Source organism: Mustela nigripes, chromosome 7 (genome assembly GCF_022355385.1).
Source record: "Mustela nigripes isolate SB6536 chromosome 7, MUSNIG.SB6536, whole genome shotgun sequence".
NCBI lineage: Eukaryota > Metazoa > Chordata > Mammalia > Carnivora > Mustelidae > Mustela > Mustela nigripes.
In genome coordinates, this window is record NC_081563.1 from 101,790,954 (window position 1) to 101,816,177 (window position 25,224).

The following is a 25,224-nucleotide window of genomic DNA, read 5'->3' on the forward strand; positions in this document are numbered from 1 at the left end:
CACAAGTAGGCAGAGAAGCAGGCAGAGAGAGAAGAGGAAGCAGGCTCCCTGCTGAGCAGAGAGCCTGATGCGGGACTCAATCCCAGGACCCTGGGATCATGACTGGAGCCAAAGGCAGAGGCTCTAACCCACCGAGCCACCCAGACGCCCCCTTATATGCCCTCTTGAGCTAAGAAGGAGGTAAGGGTCTGGGGCGTCAATGAGAGGGAGGATAATTCACAGGAAGATGGGAAGAGCAAATGTTTGGTATACAAATGATTGTCATACCATGCAGAGACATTAGGGCAGAGAGGAAGTTGAATAAATATTCCCTGCCAACCTCCCCTCACCTTACCACACCTAACCCATACTCTTCATATTTATCTCCAATAATGACTCTCTTCCTGAACCAGGCTTTCTATCTAAACTCCTAGAGGCAATTAAGGAGGAAGTAAAAAGCTCTTCCTGAGTCTTTTTGGCCTTGATTGGATTCAGGTCAAAATAATCCACATGCCAAAGTGGCACATTTGGGGGAGGTTCATCTGAACCTTTTCATGAGCAAAACCCAAACTAATATGGCAGCACATTATTTTAAAAATATAAAACATACAAATAATGTTATTTTTCCTTGTTTGTCCATATATAGTAAGAAAGCAACCAAAGCAAAATTTCACAGATGAAGGAGACCAGCTGTTTAAGATGGGCATCAAGATCCTCCAGCAGTCCAAAAGCCAAAAACAAAAAGCACAGTAAGTCTTTGTCCAATTACCTAAGCCAACTTAAATTCCTGGCTAAGAAAAAAGAACAATCCAAAATCTAGTTTGTCATTAAAAGCTTATTGGGATAACAAATAAATTTATTTGCCCATAAGCTTTTCTTTTTAAAAGAATCAATTGATGTTTAAAGAATCCTAAAATTATCAGCCTAAACAAACCTAACTGAATGTGAAATTGTGGTCCCAACACTTTAAGTGAAATGCACAATTAAGGCACTAATCTGAGTACTCAGGCAAAAATATTCTGTTTTGAGTTTATTAGGTATTTCAAATGAAATAAGACATGTTACTTGAATTAGGTTGTTTTAGAATGCCTTTTTTGTTGTTGTTTTGTTTTGTTTTAGATTTTGCTAATTTATTTGTCAGAAAGAGAGAGAGCACAGGCAGGCAGAGGCAGAGGGAAAAGCAGACTCCCCGCTGAGCAAGGAGCCAGATGTGGGACTCCATCCCAGGACGCTGGAATCATGACCCGAGCCAAAGGCAGCTGCTCAACCGATTGAGCCACCCAGGCATCCCTAGAAGGCTTTATTCTGCCTAACTCAGCATTTGTAGGGTACTTTATGGTTTTCAAAGTTTTCATGTATGTGATTCCATTTTATCCATTTTATCCCCCAAACAGCCTTATGAGTTAAGAAGAACTTCATTTTCCCCACCTTAAAAACACTTAGGAAGAGAGATTCAAGGATGTTAAAGTGAGGTGATCACAAATACACAACTGGGAAGTAACCAGTCGTGACCACATGGTCTCACTCCATATTCATCATTTCGCTGTTCATTTGTCTGAGCACTCATTTGTCTACTTTGTCTAAAGGGGAGGCAAAAATATCTTGTCCCCCCAGTAGAAGGACACAACATGAGGTCACCCCTCAAGTCCCTAATTAAAACCTCATTGAGATCAACCCCAAGTTCTCCCATTCACTGACTGTGTAATCCCTGTGCAAGTTACTTAAGCTGCTTGTGTTCTGGATAGTACAGTTAGGCTCTTAGAACAGTGCCCGACACATAGTAAGCAGAAGATAAGCATTTGTCTTTATCTCTAGCCCTCTAAATGGTAAGCAGAAGGTATGGGAGAGAAGAAAACAAGTGTGTCTTGAAGCAGTAACAAAAAGAATGGGCTCCGGACCTCCAACAAGGAGACAACTTTTGTTTGCACACAGATCAGGCATAGCTGCTCTGGGGGAAGCATCCTAGTGCTGTGGTAGGTGTCCTAGGCAGGGCAGCAGCAGAGTTCCTGAATTCTTTCTTAAAGCTCAAACCTTCCCAGAAGAGCATAAAAGTATAGAGAATAAAGGGGCATTTCAACTATGAAGAACTTCCATTTATTAAGTGCCTTCTTTGTTCTACTTATTGTTCTGGGCAGTTATGTGTAGAATAGCATTCATTGCTCACAATGATATTATGAAGCATAAATTGTTATCCCCAAATTTCAGAGGAGGAAATAGAAGGTCAAAAATATTCTATAATTCTCCCAAAGTGACAAAAAGAAGGAAGTAAAGGAATTGGTCAGCTCTCTAAGGGAAGTTAAATTAGAAGTTCCTTATAAGAGCAGAGGAAACCATCCCCTGCAAAACCTGGGTTTCATATTGAGCATCTCTGGGGGCTGTCATGATGAGGATGGGGTTTAATCAGACCCTCAAAATATAATCCTGCCTTAGAAGGAAGTCTGCTTACTCAGGTGCTCACTGAATGGATGAGTAAGAACAGAATTCTCAACCCAGACCAGCTAGATGAAAGACCAATGAAATTCTGGAAAGGGTTAGGATTAGGTTTCAGATTAGCTGTACAGCAGATGAACTCAAGATGAGGGGCCCACTGGGTATGCCCTTTTTTTTTTTAATTTTAAGATTTTTTAATTTATTTGACACAGCAAGAGAGGGAACATAAGCAGGGGGAGTGGGAGAAGAAGAAGCAGAGAGCCCTCTGAGCAGAGAGCCCAATGTGGGGCTCAATCCCAGGACCCTGAGATCATGACCTGAGCCAAAGACAGCCGCTTAATGACTGAGCTACCCAGGCACCCTTGAGTAGGCCCTTTTAAATGAAAGGAAACCCGAGATTCAGTCCAATGGGACAAAATCACTCTTGGAAGCTCCCAAGTAACTATCTACTTAACCTTCATGGGTACCTTCCCCTTTGGCTTAAAGAGTGGGGAGAAAACCCATCCATGAAAGCAGACTGCCCAGCTGTGAAGGAGCCTTTATGCCACCTAGGTGTGATTCAATCTCTGACTATTCTTGCCCAGTGTATCCTTGCCCAAGAGTGTCAGAAAAGCAGCTTTTTTTTTTTTTTAAGATCTTGTTTTTAAGTAATCTTTACACCCAACATGGGCCTTGAACTCACAAACCCGAGATCAAGAGTCACATATTCTACCAACTGAGTCTACCAAGTACCCAAAGAGCAGCTTGTTTCTGCCATAGCATAGGTATGTGAGAGGGTGCATAATGCTGAGTCCCCTGACCCTTCTGAGTTGACAGAGAAATGAAACAAAATCTGCTCATGGCAAGAGATTTCAGGAATTTGTGGGAAAACTGAATGAAATTTCTCCAAATATCAAGACAGTCTGCTCTTCTCTTAAGCCAGTTACACCCAGTCTAGCCATCTTGAAGATTCTGGTCAGGGTAAAGAAAAATGAACACCCTACTGACTACAGAGGAATCATTTCTCTCCCATTCATTCCTCAATCCTGTGTCCTCTTTGTTTCACCACTTCTTGTATAAGACAGAGGTGCTACTAGTCCTTTTGGCTCATCCACATCCACATTGTGAGCCAATTCATTCATTCATTCATTCAGCTATAAATTGTTTAACAAGTCAGTGCTGTTAGAAGTACAGATGTTAAGCAAGCATACGTCAGGGAGACACAGACTTGTCTACAGGAGTCAAGAAGCCTCAGAGATAACCAGGGTTAGCTGTCATTAAGAATTACACCCCCCACCCCCCACAACACAAGCAAAGAAGATTTGAAGATAAGCTCCTGCTCTACACCAAGTTTCTGATGAGTCCTAGAGATGTCTTTAGTCTCCTCCTTCCCTAGCACCCACCTTAGCATCCAGTACCAGATACTTTAGGAGTTACCCAGATATCTAACTGAACTTTCTTTTGAGGATCTGCTAATTCTTCCCAGTTTCTTTTACTTTTTCCCCCTTGGGGGTTACAGCCCAGATCTTAATCCTACCTAATTTACCAACAACTTTCTTCAGCGCTGGATTCTGTTTCCAGTATTCCTTATATCAGCTTGGACTTTCATGACAAGGGACGGAGGTATCCACTCCTCCCTTAAGAGTTAAAGACACCTAGATGGGTTGGTTTTACAAACTTTTGCTGCGTCCTGGGATCACTGAATGTATATACTGCTGGCTCCTGCAGCCCATCAGATTTCTCTGTCCTGGTCCATGGGTGCCCTTCTAATCCCAGCAGGCTATGTGGTTACAGCAGCAAACCATGTGGCAGAATAACTTCAGGGAGTCTGTGTCTGATTTCTAGCCTATCTCCAAATGCCAGACATTTGCATTCAATGACTTTTAGACCTTCTGTTTTATTTGCCTTCTGGTCCCTAGAATATTAGCTTGCTCTGATCATGGTTAATTTCTTGCTTGACCTCCTGGCTTCTTTTGTTCCACTGGAGTCTATTCTCGGTGTTGCCATCCAAGACCCTAAAGCCTGTGTGGATAACAGTCTGAGCCCATTCATTTCTGCTCCAGCCACCAAGAGCAAATTATTTTAGCATCAGTGTGGATAAGCAGTACATAAAGCTGAGTCTCCTGATCCTTCTGAGCAGCAAGGATAGATTTGTGTATTTGTTCCTGTATTTGAGTCAAGGTCACTGGTAGAGGTTAATGCTTTCTGTTCTTACTGCTACCAAAAAGGAAGTTATAAAAGTAAAAACAAATCCCTTGGGGCACCTGGGTGGCTCAGCCGTTAAGCGTCTGCCTTCAGCTCAGGTCATGATCCCAGAGTCCTGGGATCAAGCCCAGCATCGGGCTCCCTGCTTACTGGGAAACCTGCTTCTCCCTCTCACACTCTCCTTGCTTGTGTTCCCTCTCTCACTATCTCTCTCTCTGTCAAATAAATAAATAAAATCATTTTTAAAAATTTATTTTATAAAGTAAAAGTAAATCCCAAAAGTACTCTTTGTCTCTGACACAAGTTTTTACCTTGCAAGGCTCTCCATTACTACCTATTAGGCAGATCAGGTCCAGATGATTTCTGAGTGGGACTCAGATAATGCAGTGTAAGGCCGTCCTATGGCATCTATATTTATAATCATTAAATTCTCACACCAGTTACCCACTAATTACAGAACAATTACCATGCTATAAAACTTTGGAATTTATGCAGTAGTCCTAAAAATAATAATAATGGCAGCTAAATTTCTTGAGTGCTTGCTATGTACTTGCTAGGTCATATGCCAAGCACTTCATGGATTATCTCATTGAATCTTCCCAACAGCCCTATGAAGTAAGGGCTATTGTTATCCCCACTCCATAGATGAGAGAGGAAAAAATAAGTTAAATAACTTGCCTGAAGCTCTCAACCTAGTAAGTGGTGGACCCAGATTTTGAACCAGACAGTCAAGACTTTAGAGCCCTAATAACCACTGGGTTTTATTTGGTTATTGTTTTTCCACACAGCCTGACTTTGCATGCTGAGGAATATGTTCTATTTTAGAAAATTACTTCAGAATATAGAGGGACTCTTGTTTACATGATAGTAGCTTCTAGAAGCGACACTCCAATTTTGATTATTTTTTATTACGTTGTTTTATATTTCAGAGTTCATTTTGTTAAACAAATATTCATATAATGCAGGTGGTCATGGGAGAGTTCACTATGTTAGGACAAGTGTCTCAATTTTTCATTTCACTTGGTGAATAAGCTTGAGGCATGATGTATCCTATATATTTCTTCTTTTCACCAGCTTCACTATTTGCCAGATATATCTGAAATTATAATCTTAGATAAGGTAGGGCTGAAAAAAAACCTACTGACCCGTAGATGTGATGGACTTCAGCTAAACGGTATTATTAGTAGCAATAACAACTTGATCCTACTTGCTGGAAAGAAGTAGTGTGAAGGAGGGAACAGAAAAACATTTTTGATAATCAAACCTCTACCTTCATATTTTTGAAACAGAGCCTACGTATTCTTTGCCAAAGCAGCTGACATGGGAAACATGAAAGCTATGGAGAAAATGGCTGATGCTTTGCTATTTGGAAATTTTGGCATGCAAAACATAACAGCGGCTATCCAATTATATGAGTCCCTAGCTAAAGAAGGATCATATAAAGCCCAAAATGTGAGTTTTGAAAGAAAAATAAGCCTTACGTAGCTACATCCTAAAATAACTATAGACAAAGAACATGTGAAAGGAGTTTAGCAATAGTATTCCCATTCTACTGCATGAACCCAGACCTAGGGAAGTTACAGTAACACTGAAATCGTGGGATCAGGGAGGGGACATAGCAAGAGAACTGGGCAAATTCTTCTAGTTATATGGGTGACTGTCAGGAATGGAACAGAACTGCTCTCTAATTCAGCTTCCCATCTTATGTCCATGGGTGTGTTTAGAAATGATTTAAGAACTCTGAACCCCTAACATAATTAAATTTTACTTAAATATATTCACCTATACAAAAAAACAAACAAAAAAAACCCCACAGAGTATATCTATGACCTTACATGATGTTGCCCTGGTTTTTACATTTCACACACTTTATAAACTAAATATATTTTCTTTTCTCTTTTACTGAATGCATTTCATTTAATCCAAGAATAATGTAAGTATTTCATAGAAAATCTGGAAAACAGAAACGTACATACATACATACATTAATAAATAAATACATAAGTAAATAAAGCCCTTCACAAGCCAACCATTCTGACTCAATTATTGTTAGAACTGTTTTATATTTTTGCTTAGCTTCTTCCTCAGGCATTTCTCTTCTTACATCATCCTGATCACAATGCAAGTGCATATATCATTTTGTTTCTGGCTACTTTCACTTAATGCAATAGCAAAAGTATGTCTTCATGTTGTTAGTCTTTTTAATAAAAATATTTATTTCTGATTACAAAAGAAATTCATGCTCATGACAAAAAAAATGTCTGAGAATTCAGAAAGTATGAAGAAAAAAATAAAAGTTGTCTGAAACTTCTCCTCCCAGAGATCATTTTTATCTCTGGGAGGAAAATGCAGAAGCTAGACTTTGGAGTCAGACTGAAGTTCAAATCCATTCTGCCACTTGCTTATTGGATACCTCCTTAACGAACACCTTTCCCCTTCCACAAGAGGATCCTTTCCTACGCTCTCTGATTCTGTTTCTCTCATAATCTAATAGTAGTAAACACTTAGTGTGTTTCTAGGTAGCATTGCTTATGATTAAAATGACTTCGGATTGACAAACTTCCATCGCATTGGGGCAAACTGTAATGAACTGTAAATACTGGATCGTGGTAGTAATTCTTAGGAGAACCCTGGACACCACAGGTACGGAACCATTACTTGGGGGTTGGGGCTCCTGCACCCACCTAGTGTGCATCTCACTTCCTTGAGGCCTCATCTGAGGGACCAAAGATAGTGGACCCGGGAGAACTATCCTGGGAAACTGGGAAACTGCAGATCCTGTGCTATATCCACCTGAATAGACTGGTGGCAATTGGAACCTGTAGGAGCCCTCATGAGTCTCTGTGTTTACTTAGTTGAAACCAAAGCTAGACCAGCAAACCTCTGATCAGTGAGACAACCTTTCTAATTTTCATCTGTAGGGTTAGGTTTTATCATATATAATATACTGGATACCAGATATATCTGGTTCACAGTTGTATCTAATATTTAGCACAGTCCTTGGGACAAGAAATATACATTGATTGCTGAATCAATTAATGATGAATGATTAAATAGAATTATTGTGGGGATTGAAATAATATGTAAAGGTTAATTCCATACCTGGAACTTTTGTCATCATTCATTGTAAAGAAAGGATATAAATATTACTCTTCTAGAATTTTTCCTATTACTACATAGGATTTCTTTTTTACAAAAATGAGATCAGACTTTAATTGCTATTTCCTAATCTCTTTACTCACTTAATAATATATTATAAACAAATTGCCATGTAAATATATGCAGATCAACATCGCTGTTGTATTTTTTAATTTTTATTTATTTTTTTTAAAGATTTCATTTATTTATTTGACAGAGAGAGATCACAAGTAGATGGAGAGAGAGGCAGGCAGAGAGAGAGAGAAAGAGGGAAGCAGGCTCCCTGCTGAGCAGAGAGCCAGATGCAGGACCCATCCCAGGACCCTGAGATCATGACCTGAGCCGAAGGCAGCCACTTAACCCACTGAGCCACCCAGGCGCCCCAATTTTTATTTATTTTTTTAAATTTCTTTTCAGTGTTCCAGAATTCATTGTTTATCTACCACACCCAGTGCTCCATGCAATACGTGCCCTCTACTGTTATATTTTTTAAAGATTTATTTATTGATTATTTGAGGCGGGGGAGAAGCAAAGAGGGAGCAAGAGGGAAAGAAACAGAAGTGGATTCCTCATACCGGGCTTGATCTCATGATCCTGAGTTCATGACCTGGGCCAAAATCAAGGGTCAGGTGCTCGGAATGCCTGAGTGGCTCAGTCCTTAAGTGTCTGCCTTTGGCTCAGGTCATGATCCCAGGGTCCTGTGGTCTAGCCCTGTGTGGGGCTCCCCGCTTATCAGGAAACCTGCTTCTACCTCTCCCATTCCCCCGTTTGTGTTCCCTCTCTCACTGTCAAATAAATAAATAAAATCTTTAAAAAAAAAAAAAAAAAGTCAGACGCTCAACTGACCTTGCTATCTAAGCACCCCTCAATATCACCATCTTAAATATCTGTATAATTTTAATTAAGTTGTTGAATACTATTTTTTACCCCAGGGAATGTTTTTAAACTAAATACAAAACATTATATTTACAAAGGAGTAAATGGATTTATAAATGTTATAATAAAATAGGAGAGTTTTTAAACCTTCATTGTCCAAACACAAAGTTCCAAAACAAACTAAATGTTACCATCATATCCAGCACTATAAATGATATCTCAGAATTCCTTTCTTTTTTAAAAAATATTTTATTTATTTATTTGACAGAGATCACAAGTAGGCAGAGAGGCAGGCAGAGAGAGAGGAGGAAGCAGTCTCCCCACAGAGCAGAGAGCCCGATGTGGGTTTGATCCCAGGACCCTGGGATCATGACCCAAGCCAAAGGCAGAGGCTTTAGCCCACTGAGCCACCCAGGCATTCCTTTCTAAACTAGTGAACATGTGCTTTATTTTTTAGTGGAGTATTAATTAGCTAATTAAGTCAACAGTTGTTTTGTTGACACAATGTTCCAAACATAATCTAAGTTGAGGTGTAGAAAAAGATTAATAGGTTACAGTCCTTATGGGTCAATCTGAAGTATAAACACATAATTGCAGGACAATTTAGGTAGACTATAGTTATAAACTGCATTAGACACAGAAAAGAGTCTAACAGGTTCTGCCTAGAGCAGAGGAGGAAGGCTTCTAAGTAAAAGTGACATTTGTACCTAGTCTAGAATATTGGATATAGACAACATACAAGATTTATTTGTCTGTATTTGAGTAAAGTATTTGATAAGAAGGTCAAAACACTACTCTCAGAAAAGAAATTCCAAATTAACAGAAATGGTACATAAAACACCTGGATTTCAGGGTCAAAGTCAGAGTATCAGTCCCCATTCTCAGATTAATGTGGGCCCATGGCATGGCCACAGACTGCACTCCAATCCCAGGTAATTGGCCATCAAATGCTTGCCATTGATTTTAAGGAGAAACAGATAGGAGAAGGTCATTAGCGGAGTGCTAATCCAGTGCTAGGAAGAATAACTCCAAATGGTTGACCACTGGCTATGTATTATCACAGCCATCTTTGTAGAGACAAGCAGGCATTGTTGGGACACTATCCCTGAAAACATACAATTACAGACAGGGGTTCTGGAATCAGAAAGCTGGACAACTAATGAGCTTCCCATCTTGTTCATTCTTTCAGTGTCATTTCTATAAACCTCAGGTTTCTCAAACCTGCAAAGGGAACTGTTGATAAGGTTACACGACTTTATAAGTTTGCTGCAAGAAGAGAATAATATCTGCACAATCCCTTAGAGATATTAAAGTACATCAATGAATAATGTTGTATAACGATTTTAGTCTTAATGGCTTTGCTACGGAGTCAGTCAGTCCCTGGCTTTAAATCTCAGTTCCAATACTTGTTGCCTGCCCTCTCTGAATCTCAATTTCCTCATTGTAAAATGGGGATATCTGTCTGACATATGTGTGTGTTGGATCTCAGGAGGATAAGAAGATAGAATATGAGTGAGGACAAACTTATCATCTGGAAAGCTGACATTGACCTGATATGCAAAATTCAATCACACTGCCTATTGAAATGCTACAATACAACGTGGCATAAAGTCTCTGTCCCAAACACCTCCTATGCTCTCCCTGACATCCTGAACACCCTTATTCGTTACTTGTATTCCCCCTCCCCCTCATGTCCTCCCCATAAACTAGTGACCAAAGTGTTAACATCTGGATGAGCCGGGCGCCTGCAAGATCCTGGTCTAGTACTACAGCTGGATTGCTGGATTCTGTTCTGAGATTTTGCTCTCACCCCTGTCATCCCTATAGAAAAGTCTGTTTCCAATAGTAAGTCTGCTTATAGCGGACTTGTCTCCTTGTACAAGAACAACTAGTGAAAGAGATTCTGTGCTACAAACAATGCTTAATTCAATCTGTGACTAGGATGGCCACGTGCTATAATGATCAGAGCTCTCTAATAGAGAGCTAATAGGTTAACAGGCTGGGTGACCATCTTTATTCTGAGGCTGTTTGTGCCACCCTGGTATAGGAATCCTACCTGGACTCTTAAGAAATATTGCTGGAGGGATGCGTGGGTGGCTTAGTTGGTTAAGCAGCTGCCTTCGACTCAGGTCATGATCCCAGTATCCTGGGATCCAGTCCCGCATCAGGCTCCCTGCTCCATGGGGAACCTGCTTCTCTCTCTCCCTCTGCCTGCCTCTCTGCCTGCTTGTGCTCTCTCTCTCACTGTCAAATAAATAAATAAAATCTTAAAAAAAAAATATTGTTGGAAACTATAAGGACAAGGTAGCAACAGCAGTGTAGCTAAAGAAGAATGGCAATGAAAAAGAGTGAGAAGGGCAGAGATAGGAAAAAATGAAGAGAATGAAGACACCTAGTTCTGGGGGGAAAGGAAGAACTGAAATACTGAAATGTAATAAATGGAGAGCCTGGAGTGCCAGAAGTCTAGTAAAGATCTGAGTTAAAGAAAAACACAAAAGAGAAGAACCCATATTATAAAGCAGCTTTGAGGGGTCAGGGAAAAATGTAATTTTCAGGTTACATATAAAGGGCAGCTGAATAAAGGGAAAGAGGCATAATTATTTCTTCCATGTACCTTGAATGGTTCATCCCACAAAATTCCAAATCAAAGGAAATTTTGATAAGGACAACAAAAGCATTTAAGTTTATGAGCAGAATCCATTGTATTGATTTTCAAAGAAACTACACTTTTCTGGACTCCTGGACAGCTCTGACAGTTAAGCATCTGCCTTCAGCTCAGGTCATCCCTGGGTCCTAGGATCGAGTCCCTGAGCAGGGAGGCTGCTTCTCCCTCTGCCTGCCACTCCTCCTGCTTGTGCTCTTTCTCTCTCTCTCTCTCTGACAAATAAATAATTTTTGTTTTTAAAGAAAGAAACAATAGCTTCCAAATAATGAGAACTATTAACTAACAGAGTCGTCTTCATGGACATGGTGGAAATTGAGGAAATAGCAAACAAAACTGAGTCCTACAGTAGAGGATTCCAATAAGATATTATGTTATACCAGCTAAACGTAGATAAATTATATATTTTTTACTTCTCTGATTCTCATTCAGGAAGCAAAAATTCAGAATTAGAAAGATTCACTCTTAATATCAATGAACAGCTTCAATTTGTCAATTTGCCAAATAAGAACATAGAGTTAAACCTCATTGCTTTAAGAATCATGAAATAGGGGTGCCTGGGTGGCTCAGTGGGTTAAAACCTCTGTCTTCAGCTCGGGTCATGATCTCAGGGTCCTGGGATTGAGCCCCACATCGGGCTCTCCGCTCTGCGGGGAGCCTGTTTCTGCCTCTCTCTCTCTGCATGCCTCTCTGCCTACTTGTGATCTCTGTTTTTCAAATAAATAAATAAAATCTTAAAAAAAGACAGAATCATGAAATAAATCACCCATGTTGCATCACCATAAAATTTAATTTAGGGGGGCCTGGGTGGCTCAGTTGGTTAGGCGTCTGCCTTCAGCTCAGGTCATGATCATGGGGTCCTGAGATGAGCCCCTTGTCCAGCTCTAAGCTGAGTGAGGAGCATGCTTCTCCCTTTTCCCCTGCTTGTGCTTTCTTGCTCTCTCTCTCCCATAAATACATACAGTCTTTAAAAAAAATAATTTAATTGTGGTAATCTCTAAGTGGTGGTATTATTTGCAACTATTTTCTTTTTAAAAATACTTTACTGGGCTTTTTTCCTCTACATTTTCTATTCATGGTTATGTATTACTTTGATATCAGAAAAATCATTTAACTCAGATTCATGTATATGTTCAAAACGGTTTACTATGAATTATAAGAAAATCTATTCTATTGTTTAAAAATTATTTTAATATATTAAGGAGAATATAAGGAATTGCATATTTTTCAATGCTTTGTAATTCTAGAATAATTCTATCTAACTGGCAAAGATTCCTCATATTTTTCCTTTATTTTAGATGAGAATTTTAGAGGTGTTTTGTAGAGGGAATGTAGTTATTAGTACTGTGCTACTACTGAAAAAAATCATTTTTAGTATCAACCTAATAATCACTTTGATAATTTTAGGATTACCTGTATAGAGCATTTCATCTTGATGTTAATGTTCTTTTTATATTAAGGGTACAGATAGGATCTGAGTTGTTCATTAAGGTTGATTCACACTTTTGTTTGGTATGCGATTTGAGCTAAAAGTAATAATCTCAAATGCCTTCAAGCCTTGTGCAGTAATTAGAAGAAGAATGCTTAACCTTTTCTCTTTAACAATAATTTCCTATATAAAAAGTAAAAGGAATATTTAACTTTTAAATTATTATTATGAAACCTGAGTAAATTGCTTTGAAATATTAAAAAAAAAATCGTCTATGCTAAACTCTTTCATTCAAATCCCAACTATTATAAGTTTCAAACACACCATGGCACAATTGTTGAGTTCAGAATCAAGTCTTATAAACAGATCTAATATGCGGAGCTTGACCTTTAAAAACCACTGGAAGTGTCACTGATGTCATCACTATTACACAGCTTCTCTTTCGACTTTAGCTTTTTTTTTTTTTCTGGATTAAGTGTAAACTGTGCTCTAATCCATCTCGTTTCATCTCAGCTGTATCTCCAAAGAAAGACCAAATGCCTAAAACCGCTTATGGTATAGTTAGATGACAATGTCCAAGTGTAAAGCAATAGTAAAACAATGACTATAATCAGCATATTCACTACATGAAAGCGCATATTACCTCTTGTCTTCCGTTAGTACTCAAATGAAGGAAAGGAGAGAGGAAGCAAGGGAGGAAGGAAGAAAGTTGAGCCTTCCAGGGAATTAATTCAGAATCACCCATTGTTATTTTTCAGTGAAAGAGGGAACATGCCTTTTGGGCTGGTTTTAAAACTGCTAAAATCATGGTTTCATTCCTTCCTTCTAGAATGAGCATTATACAAAGAAAATCTCCCCTCCCCTGTCACAGGATGGAAATTTAACTCCCACACCATCCACAACTCACAAATTTCTTCAACGGAATCTGGCCATAAAGTGTGATAAGCTGTGCACAAAATCATACACTTTTGGTGAAAGTATCTTAAAATACAAACTCAACTGAATAGAATAGTATCCTCATTTTCTCATATAAAGGTCAGTATATTTGTTTGCTGTCAGGGTTTCTACATAAATAAATCACTTTCTAAGTTGAGCAGAATCAAAAATTGCTAAGAGTTGCAAGCAAAATAAAAATCTAATATTGACTAAGGAGATCCTTAAAAGGAGCCAAGTTAGCCATTTTAAATATAAACTACAAGGGTTAAAGGAGTTCCAGGATTCCAGATGCCTTCCATTTGTAATAACGCCCTTTTGGTCTACTTTCCATAGAAGGGAAACTTTGAGACTAAAGAGGACTTGGTCAAAACAGAAGATTTTTTTTTTTTGAGTTTATGGATTAAATAGATTACACGAATTATAAACCACATGTTAGAGTTATTATGCTCTTGGGAACTGAACTGGGCAGTCAGTACCCTAATTTAAAAAATGATATGGTTCTTTGTCCTTGAAATTATACTTCAAAGTTTAAGAAATTATTTCATTTTGATTGAATTATCAGACTTCTTGTATCTTTACTTTAGGGAGACACTTAACAAAGCCTTGCAGAATATTCTCGTGAACTGGAAGAAAAAATAGAAATGTGGGCTTTGATGATTGTAAATAAAGAGTAGGCTAATGGGTTGATGCCAACATGAAAGCAAGTCCCTGGCAATCTGCCACAGGATTCTGCTTATGACCCTGTGCTCTTCAAATATTTCATCATCAACTCAAGTTGAATGGCTAACACCAGATTGTTATTAATATAAAGCATGGAAAAGTGATTTACATAAGAGTGTGTGATGAACTTCTAAAAATGGTAACAGGAATTATAATCTTTGTCCTTTAGTAGAACCTTGAAAATATTAGGAACACCAAAACAGACTTTTACAGTTATGTTCTGACAAAAAATTTAGTTTTGTGATTCTGTCGAGAAGAGATGCAAGGAGAAAAAGTGAGAAAATAATGTAAATGACCTAAGTCATCATCAATAATATAGTCAATTTAGAGATAATGTGTGAAATATAAAAATTAACAGTAAGTAGTAGCAATTTATCAAGAATCATAATGGTGGTAACTTATCAGAAGAAAACAGCTAAAATAATTTACAGTGGTTGTTTAGCATGAGAATAAAAAAATGGCGTGGAAAGGAGCAGGACATTGATGTTTATATTGTAAACCTTCAGAAGTATTAGAATTTTAATCTTTAACATGCATGTATTTTTAAATATATTAAAATTAAATTTATTTATTAACTCACACCTCAAGAAGGAACTATGTTTAAAACAAACAAACAAAAAAAAAACCAGAAATCCTCTCCAACTAAAAAGACACCAGCATCCTTGGAAAATGTCAAATTCTGGGTGTGGAACAAGAAATGTAGAAGATGCTCTTGAAACATTTTATCTTTCAAGGTGTCCTATCAGTATGACTAGAAACTATTATATGATACAATATGATAGCAAGAATGCTGTCAGAAAATACTATGGTCATGACCAAAAGACTGAACTAACTCAGAATAGGCTCCTACTGACTAAAGATGGAAAAATTGAGCACTAAAATGAATAATTACCACAGTGGACTGAAATACCGCAAATATACCTAAATTCATTAATTCATAATGATTAATAACTAAGAAGAAATGGAGTATCTCCACACTCTTCTGGCTTTTGTCAAGCACTGTGGCAATTTTTCTCTTAAAAACAGCCACAGAAGAAGCATCTGTGTGGTGTAGTTCATTAAGTGTCTGACTCTTGGTTTCAGCTCAAGTTATAATCTTAGGGTCCTGGGATTGAGCCCCACATGGCCTTGGGATTCTCTCTCCCCTCTCCTTCTTAAATAAATAAATAATCTTTTTTAAACATGGACACAGCATTATCTCTAGTCCCATATGCTATTTCAGCACCCTAACCAACATAATCAAAAAGTAGAGTCTATTTCCCCTCCACAACCTAACTGAGATTCTTTTATCTTATTTTACTTTTTATTTTTTTAAATAAACCTATAATGTATTTTTATCCCCAGGGGTACAGGTCTGTGAATCGCCAGGTTTACACATTTCCCAGCACTCATCATAGCATATACCCTCCCCAGTGTCCATATCCCCACCACCATCTCCCATCACCCCACCCCCCAGCAACCCTCAGTCTGTTTTTTGAGATTGAATCTTTTATGGTTTGTCTCCCTCCCAATCCCACCTTCTTTCATTTTTCTTTTCCTACCCCCAACCCCCCCACATTGCATCTCCACTTCTTCATATCAAGGAGATCATATGATAGTTGTCTTTCTCCGATTGACTTATTTTGCTAAGCATAATACCCTCTAGTTCCATCCATGTCATCACAAATGGCAAGATTTCATTTCTTTTGATAGCTGCATAGTATTCCATTGTGTAGATATACCACTTCTTCTTTATGCATTCATCTGTTGATGGACATCTAGGTTCTATCCATAATTTGGCTATTGTGGACATTGCTGCTATAAACATTCGGTTGCACGTGCCCCTTCAGAGCACAACGTTTGTATCTTTAGGATATATACCCAGTAGTGCAATCGCAGGGTCATAGGGTAGCTCTATTTTCAGTTTTTTGAGGAACCTCCACACAGTTTTCCAGAGTGGTTTCACCAGCTTGCATTCCCACCAACAGTGTAGGAGGGTTCCCCTCTCTCCACATCTTCACGAGCATCTGCCATTTCTTGACTTGTTAATTTTAGCCATTCTGACTGGTGTGAGGTGGTATCTCATTGTGGTTTTGATTTGTATTTCCCTGATGCAGAGTAATGTGGAGCATTTTTTCATGTCTCTGTTGGCCATCTGGATGTCTTTGCAGAAATGGCTGTTCATGTCCTCTGCCCATTTCTTGATTGGATTATTTGTTCTTTGGGTGTTGAGTTTGTTAAGCTCTTTATAGATTTTGGATACTAGCCCTTTATCTGATATGTCGTTTGCAAATATCTTCTCCCATTCTGTCAGTTGTCTTTTGGTTTTGTTAACTGTTTCCTTTGCTGTGCAAAAGCTTTTGATCTTGATGAAATCCCAATAGTTCATTTTTGCCCTTGCTTCCATTGTCTTTGGAGATGTTCCTAGGAAGAAGTTGCTGCAGTTGAGGTCGAAGAGGTTGCTCCTGTGTTCTCCTCAAGGATTTTGATGGATTCCTTTCTCACATGGAGGTCCTTCATCCATTTTGAATCTATTTTCGTGTGTGGTGTAAGGAAATAGTCCAATTTCATTTTTCTGCATGTGGCTGTCCAATTTTCCCAGCACCATTTGTTGAAGAAGCGGTCTTTTTTCCATTGGACATTCCTTCCTGCTTTGTCAAAAATTAGTTGACCATAGAGTTGAAGGTCTATTTCTGGGCTCTCTATTCTGTTCCATTGATTTATGTGTCTGTTTTTGGGCCAGTACCATGCTGTCTTGATGATGACAGCTTTGTAATAGAGCTTGAAGTCCGGAATTGTGATGCCATCAACTTTGGCTTTCTTTTTCAATATTCCTTTGGCTATTCGAGGTCTTTTCTGGTTCCATATAAACTTTAGGATTGTTTGTTCTATTTCTTTGAAAAAATGGATGGGATTTTGATAGGGATTGCATTAAATCTGTAGATTGCTTTAGATAGAATAGACATTTTCACAGTATTTGTTCTTCCAATCCAGGAGCATGGAACATTTTTCCATTTCTTTGTGTCTTCCTCAATTTCTTTCATGAGTATTTTATAGTTTTCTGAGTATAGATTCTTTGCCTCTTTGGTTAGGTTTATTCCTAGCTATCTTATGGTTTTGGGTCCAATTGTAAATGGGATTGACTCCTTAATTTCTCTTTCCTCTATCTTGTTGTTAGTGTAAAAAAATGCAACTGATTTCTGGGCATCGACTTTATATCCTGACACTACTGAATTCCTATACAAGTTCTAGCAGTTTTGGAGTGGAGCCTTTTGGGTTTTTCACATAGAGTATCATATCATCTACAAAGAGTGATAGTTTGACTTCCTCTTTGCCAATTTGGATGCCTTTAATTTCTTTTTGTTGTCTGATTGCTGAGGCTAGGACTTCTAGTACTATGTTGAACAGCAGTTGTGATAACGAACATCCTTGCTGTGTTCCTGACCTTAGCGAAAAAGCTTTAAGTTTTTCTCCATTAAGAATGATATTTGCAGTGGGTTTTTCATAGATGGCTTTGATAATATTGAAGTATGTGCCTTCTATCCCTACACTTGAAGAGTTTTAAACAGGAAGGGATGCTGTACTTTGTCAAATGCTTTTTCAGTATCTATTGAGAGTATCATATGGATCTTTTCTTTCTTTTGTTAATGTATTGTATCACATTGATTGATTTGCAGATGTTGAACCAACCTTGCAGCTCTGGAATAAATCCCCCTTGGTCGTGGTGAATAATCCTTTTAATGTACTGTTGGATCCTACTGGCCAGTATTCTGGTGAGAATTTTCGCATCTGTGTTCATCAAAGATATTGGTCTGTAGTTCTCTTTTTTGATGGGATCCTTGTCTGGTTTTGGAATCAAGGTGATGCTGGCCTCACAAAATGAGTTTGGAAGTTTTCCTTCCATTTCTATTTTTTGGAACAGTTTCAGGAGAATAGGAATTAATTCTTCTTTAAATGGTTGGTAGAATTCCCCTGGGAAGCCGTCTGGCCCTGGACTTCTGTTTGTTTGGAGATTTTTGATGACTGTTTCAATCTCCTTACTGGTTATGGGTCTGTTCAGGTTTTCTATTTCTTCCTGGTTCAGTTGTGGTAGTTTATATGTCTCTAGAAATGTATCCATTTCTTCCAGATTGTCGAATTTGTTGGTGTAGAGTTGCTCATAGTATGTTCTTATAATTGTTTGTATTTCTTTGGTGTTGGCTGTTATCTCTCCTCTTTCATTCATTTTATTTATTTGGGTCTTTCTCTTTTCTTTTTGATAAGTCTGGCCAGGGGTTTGTCAGTCTTATTAATTCTTTCAAAGACCCAGCTCCTAGTTTCGTTGATTTGTTCTATTGTTTTTTTTAGTTTCTATTTTATTGATTTCTGCTCTCATCTTTATGATTTCTATTCTCCTGCTGGGTTTAGGCTTTCTTTGTTGCTCTTTCTCCAGCTCCTTTAAGTGTAGGGTTAAGTAGTGTATTTGAGACCTTTCTTGTTTCTTGAGAAAGGCTTGTACCGCTATATATTTTCCTCTCAGGGCTGCCTTTGTTGTGTCCCACAGATTTTGAACCATTGTGTTTTCATTATCATTTGTTTCCATGAATTTTTTCAATTCTTCTTTAATTTCCCGGTTGACCCATTCATTTTTTAGAAAGATGTTGTTTAGTCTCCATGTATTTGGGTTCTTTACAAATTTCTTTTTGTGATTGAGTTCTAGCTTCAGAGCATTGTGGTCTGAAAATATGCAGGGAATGATCCCAATCTTTTGATACTGGTTGAGACCTGATTTATGTCCCAGGATGTGATCTGGGATGTTCTAAATATATCTGTGATGTCCATCTGGTCCAGTGTGTCATTCGAGGCCTTTATTTCCTTGTTGATCTTTTGCTTAGATGATTTGTCCATTTCAGTGAGGGGAGTATTAAAGTCCCCTACTATTATTGTATTATTGTCAATGTATTTCTTTGATTTTGTTATTAATTGGTTTATATAGTTGGCTGATCCCACGTTAGGGGCATAGATATTTAAAATTGTTAGATCTTCTTGTTGGACAGACCCTTTGAGTATGATATAGTGTCCTTCCTCATCTCTTATTATCGTCTTTAGCTTAAAACCTAATTGATCTGATATAAGGATTGCCACTCCAGCTTTCTTCTGATGTCCATTAGCATGGTACATTGTTTTCCACCCCCTCACTTTAAATCTGGAGGTGTCTTTGGGTCTCAAATGAGTTTATTGTAGGCAGCATATTGATGGGTTTTGGTTTTTTATCCATTCTGATACCCTGTGTCTTTTGATTGGGGCATTTAGCCCATTAACATTCAGGGTAACTATTGAGAGATATGAATTTAGTGCCATTGTATTGCCTGTAAGGTGACTCTTACTGTATATTGTCTCTGTTTCCTTCTGATCTACTACTTTTAGGGTCTCTTTTTGCTTAGAGGACCCCTTTCAATATTTCCTGTAGAGCTGGTTTGGTGTTTGCAAATTCTTTCAGTTTTTGTTTGTCCTGGAAGCTTTTAATCTCTCCTTCTATTTTCAATGATAGCCTAGCTGGATATAGTATTCTTGGCTGCATGTTTTTCTCATTTAGTGCTCTGAATATATCACGCCAATTCTTTCTGGCCTGCCACATCTCTGTGGATAAGTCCGCTGCCAATCTAATGTTTTTACCCTTGTATGTTACAGACTTCTTTTCCCGGGCTACTTTCAGGATTTTCTCTTTGTCGCTGAGACTTGTAAATTTTACTATCAGGTGACGAGGTGTGGACCTACTTTTATTGATTTTGAGGGGCGTTCTTAGCATCTCCTGGATTTTGATGTTTGTTCCCTTTGCCATTAGGGAAATTCTCTATAATAATTCTCTTCAATATACTTTCTGCTCCCCTCTCTCTTTCTTCTTCTTCTGGAATCCCAATTATTCTAATGTTGTGTCGTCTTATGGTGTCACTTATCTCTCAAGTTCTCTCCTCATGGTCCAGTATTTGTTTGTCTCTCTTTTGCTCAGCTTCTTTATTCTCTGTCATTTGGTCTTCTATGTCACTAATTCTTTCTTCTGCCTCATTTATCCTAGCAGTAAGAGCCTCCATTTTTTTATTGCACCTCGTTAATAGCTTTTTTTTTTTTCCAACTTGGTTAGATTTTAGTTATTTTATTTCTCCAGAAAGGGATTTTATCTCTCTGGAGAGTGTTTCTCTAATATCTTCTATGCCTTTTTCGAGCCTGGCTAGAACCTTGAGAATCGTCATTCTGAACTCTAGATTGTCATATTAGCAATGTCTGTATTGATTAGGTCCCCAGCCTTCAGTACTGCCTCTTGTTCTTTTTTCTGTGGTGAGGTTTTCTGCCTTGTCCAGATAAGATTTGGTTTTTTATCCATTCTGATAAAATCCATTTCTCCTCCTCTGGAATTCCACTGTTCTCCTTGGTGAGTGTAGTTGGTCTTAGCTGGGTTTCTTGTTGATCTTCTGGGGGAGGGACCTGTTGTAGTGATTCTGAAGTGTCTTTGTCCCAGGCAGAATTGCACCACTCTGACCCGGGGCTGGGCTAAGTAATCCCCTCGGGTTTGCTTTAGGGACCTTTTGTTCCCTGAGCACTTTCCATAGAGTTCCAGAGGACGGGAATGAACATGGCGGCCTCCCAATCTCTGACCCGGAGGAGCCGAGAGCTCGGTGTCCTGCTCCTCAGTGCGCCCTCAGTGAAAAGCACCCAACCGTCCGCCTCTCCCTGGCCTCTGGTCGCGCTTGTAGGAAAGGGCTTATTTGGTTGCACTTGGAGAAAAGCGCCCGGTCGCTTCCATCTCTGTGGCCTCCAGCCATGCTCTGAGCTCACCCAGCCTGCGACCGGTTCAAGGTAACCCCCGAGCTGAGAGCTCTCTCCTCGGCTTTGTCGCTGTAGCCGGCTTCCCCACTCTAATACCGGCAAGCTCTGCGACACTCAGACACCCCCGGTCCTTCTGTGACCCTGCGGGATGTGGGGTCATGCTGACCCCGCATGGGCTTCCCCCTGGTTTAGCCTCTGGAGCGATGTCCCTCTGTGGAGCAGACTTTTAAAAGTACTGATTTTGTGCTCCATTGCTCCGCCACTTGCTGGGAGCTGCCCCGCCCCCCCGCCCCGCGGTCTATCTTCCCGTCACTTTGGATTCATTTCTCCGCAGGTGCTACCTTTCAGAAAGTGATCGATTTTCTGTTTCTAGAATTGTTGCTCTTCTTCTCTTCGATTTCCCATTGGATTTGTAGGTGTTCGCAATGGTTAGATAAGCTATCTAGCTGATCTCCTGCTTCCTGATGTCCTCTCAGCCTTCTACTTCTCTGCCATCTTGACTCCTCCTCCCAAACTGTGTTTTTATAGAACGCTAGTAAACATTGAGATGTTCATAGGACCCTGTGAGCACAATTTTGGAAATGCTAGGTAGAACAAAGGTCAACAAGTTTTCTCTTCGTAAGTCTTCTGTGAGTCTTTCTCATGCCTTATGAATAGGACTGATCTATCCTAAGTGAGATTCTTGACTACTTCGAACAATAAAGTTTGGTGGAAGTAATGATAGACTTCTGAGGGTAAGTCATAAAAAGTTTACAGCTCTGCCTAACTCTTTCAGGATGCTTACTCTTGGAACTCAGCCATCATGCTGTGAGAAAACCTATACAACAGGAGAGGCCACATGAAGGTGTTCTGGCCATCAGTCTCAGCTAAGGTCTCAACCAATATCTAGCATCAACTGCCAAACATATATATGAATAAGCCTTTAGATGATACTATTCCCCAGGCTTTGAATCTTTCAAATAAGGCTCCTGTACTGTGGATCAGAGACAAAACATGCCTCCTCTACTTTGATTAAATTCTTTTTTTTTTTTAAAGATTTTATTTATTTATTTGACAGAGAGAAATCACAAGTAGACGGAGAGGCAGGCAGAGAGAGAGGGGGAGGGAAGCAGGCTCCCTGCCGAGCAGAGAGCCTGATGCGGGACCCGATCCCAGGACCCTGAGATCATGACCTGAGCCGAAGGCAGCGGCTTAACCCACTGAACCACCCAGGCGCCCCTACTTTGATCAAATTCTTGACCCACATAACTCTTAGCAAAATAAATGGTTGTTTTATGCCACTAGGTTTTGGGATAATTTGTTTCACAGCCATAGTAAGTGGAACAAGGATACTTATATTCAAAATTAAAAGGGTAGAATTAGAATGCATGTCTCAGAAACATCTAAAGCAGAGTGCAGCAGGCATCTGTTTAGAGTAAGTTCAGATTTCTTGGCCCAGTCCACTTCCATCCCTGGGTACTAAGAGAACTCATAAATTATGTCACTGTCAAGTTGTCTATGATTCTGAGTAAGGAGGGCAGGAAAGGAGCCACAAGTTTTGGAGGATGTAAAATTCTGAAAATCACCCATAATGCTGATGAATTTAATGGTAAGATTTCCTATCAGACTTTCAAAATGTTTGTTTTTGAAAATCCCATAAAATGAAGCAGTACTATTTGTCAAGCAGCATGAGTTCACTAAGAGCAATCTGTATTAGGCAAGCTCTATTTTACAGGGTTGCTAGACTAAGAAATTTCAAAAAGGGAGTAGAGATGATAATCCCATATTTTATCCATTATAAGACACCATCAGCTGTAAGTTATATATTTTTAAAATATGGTTTTAATAAAGATTTTATTTATTTATTTGACAGAGAGAGATCACAAGTAGGCAGAGAGAGAGAGAGAGGAAGAGTCAGGCTCCCTGCTGAGCAGAGAGCCCGATACGGGACTCGATCCCAGGACCCTGAGATCATGACCTGAGCTGAAGGCAGCGGCTTAACCCACTGAGCCACCCAGGCGCCTATATATTTTTAAATATGTTATATAATTACATAAGTGATGCCAATTAAAGTTTAAAATGCTTTCATATTAGAGGTTATTGTTTTACTCTTATTAAAAGTGCTGTTTTAGATACTTTAGACATAGACTTCTATCATGTCATTCTTTAATTACATAAAAAATTAAATATAAATAAATGTAGGCATTCCAAAAATCTTCTCATTCAGAGTGTAACTGAATCAGTTTTCAACTAGAAAACTTCCTTGATGACTGTCTTCCAGTATATCATTCTCCATACCATTAAGAATGTCAGTAGTGCAACATTTCCTCAATTACCTCCAGGATTTCTTCCAAACTACTGACTCATACTACAAATATTAATGCTGACACTTTCCAATTTGACTAAATTTATATTTTTATTTTTTCATCGATCAAATCACATGTAACTGGAAGTTCAGTTCAAAGTTAGCGAGAGGTTCCTGACAATGATGTTGAACACCTTAATCATAAATTCTTTGTGATAAATAAATTGGCCACAACAGCATCTCATTATTCATTAGTTTTTCATCTATTCCTAGGGATTTGGCAATTCCTCCTGCATTTAGTGGGATAACTTGGCTTGTGACAGCTATTCCTTTTGTAGTAACAAAATGTGATGCAGTTTCATGGACTTTGGGATCTTTCCTTTTTTTTTTTTTTTTTTAGAAACATGTAATTACTTTGTTCCAACAGGACTATGACAGATATGGCATCCATGATATAGACTAGATTCAGTCAACACACAAGATGATGAATACTACCTAAAATATATCACACAAGGAAGGTAAAACAGGGAATCTTTGTGGGAGAGAACACCTGGTATCAAACAGCTGCCCTCAAATGTCTACAAGGCAGAAAGTGGTATAACAAGGAATTGATTTGTTAAGCACCAAACTACCATATAGTTTAAACAACTAAGTACTGGGGCACCTGGTTGGCTCAGTGGGTTAAAGCCTCTGCCTTCAGCTCAGGTCATGATCTCAGGGTCCTGGGATCGAGCCCCACATCAGGCTCTCTGCTCAGCAGGGAGCCTGCTTCCCTTCCTTTCTCTCTGACTGCTTCTCTGCCTACTTGTGATCTGTCAAATAAATAAATAAAATCTTAAAAAAAAAAAACAACTAAGTACTGAGGTAACAACTACTATACAGAGATTAATTTTGGTTCACTGTGTATCTACTAACTTAAAGAACTTCCCTCCCAGCAACAGAGATGTCCATTTGTATTGGTTATGATTCTCTGAATTTCAAGTACAGAAAATACAACCAGTCTGGCTTAAGCAAATTGCGATTTTTTTGCTCATTTAACTGTGACATTGTAGCTGCCTTTAGATCCTCTGAATCCAGAGACCAGAATGAAGACATCAAGACACACTTTCTCTTTGTCTCATTTCTTTGTATGATGGTTTTGAGTGGCTTGACCCCATGGAGGCAAAACAGTCACCAATGAACCTAGGTATCCTTAGTCCTTAAATCTGGAAGTCTCTGTAAAAGAAGCCAGTTTCTTTCCCAACGATTTCAGCAAAAATGTTGGGTTAGATCACAAGACCACCCTGAATCAATCACCGCATCCAGGAAAAGCATAGTAATCTGATTGATTGAGCCTGTGTCATGTGACCCTCTAGATTCAGAAAGCGGTGAGGTGCTGCATAGAACTGAATGAATCAGAATGGAAGGAAAATGGTTTTACAAAGAGAATCCAGGCAGACAAAACAACAACAATGAAAACCACATACCCTGACAACATCCACATGCAAGATTTTATATGGAAGATCATATCAAACAAAATTTAAAAGCAAAAAATTTACAGTTATTTTCAAAAAATTATCACAGAAAGAAAAAAAGTTAATTCACTTTAAAAAATAGAAATGATACTACATTCTTTGACTAGAAGCAGTAAAACTGAAAATTACTGATAAAAAGATAGCTTAAAATTCAGCTATAAAATTTCAATAAAAATTTTTTTAAAATTTTCAAGAGTCTCCTAATTTTTAGCAAATAGCAAAGAAAATAGAAACTGAAATGACATATTAAGAACACAATGATGATAACACTACATATAAAAGTTAAGGA

General features: G+C 38.7%; 1 protein-coding gene across 3 annotated transcripts in view; it reads left to right on the top strand.

Annotated features, from left to right (window-relative positions):
* SEL1L2 (SEL1L2 adaptor subunit of SYVN1 ubiquitin ligase) overlaps positions 1-25,224 on the top strand; it is a 77,790-nt gene that overhangs the window by 12,576 nt on the left and 39,990 nt on the right. For 2 of the 3 annotated variants that reach the window (XM_059407906.1, XM_059407908.1), the window contains exons 2-3: positions 626-728; positions 5,883-6,045. In XM_059407906.1, the coding sequence (XP_059263889.1) occupies positions 679-728; positions 5,883-6,045 (213 nt within the window). In that variant the 5' untranslated portion in view covers positions 626-678. Of the gene's footprint in view, positions 1-625; positions 729-5,882; positions 6,046-25,224 lie in introns of those variants that run through there. The other variant, XM_059407907.1, reaches the window with a different exon arrangement.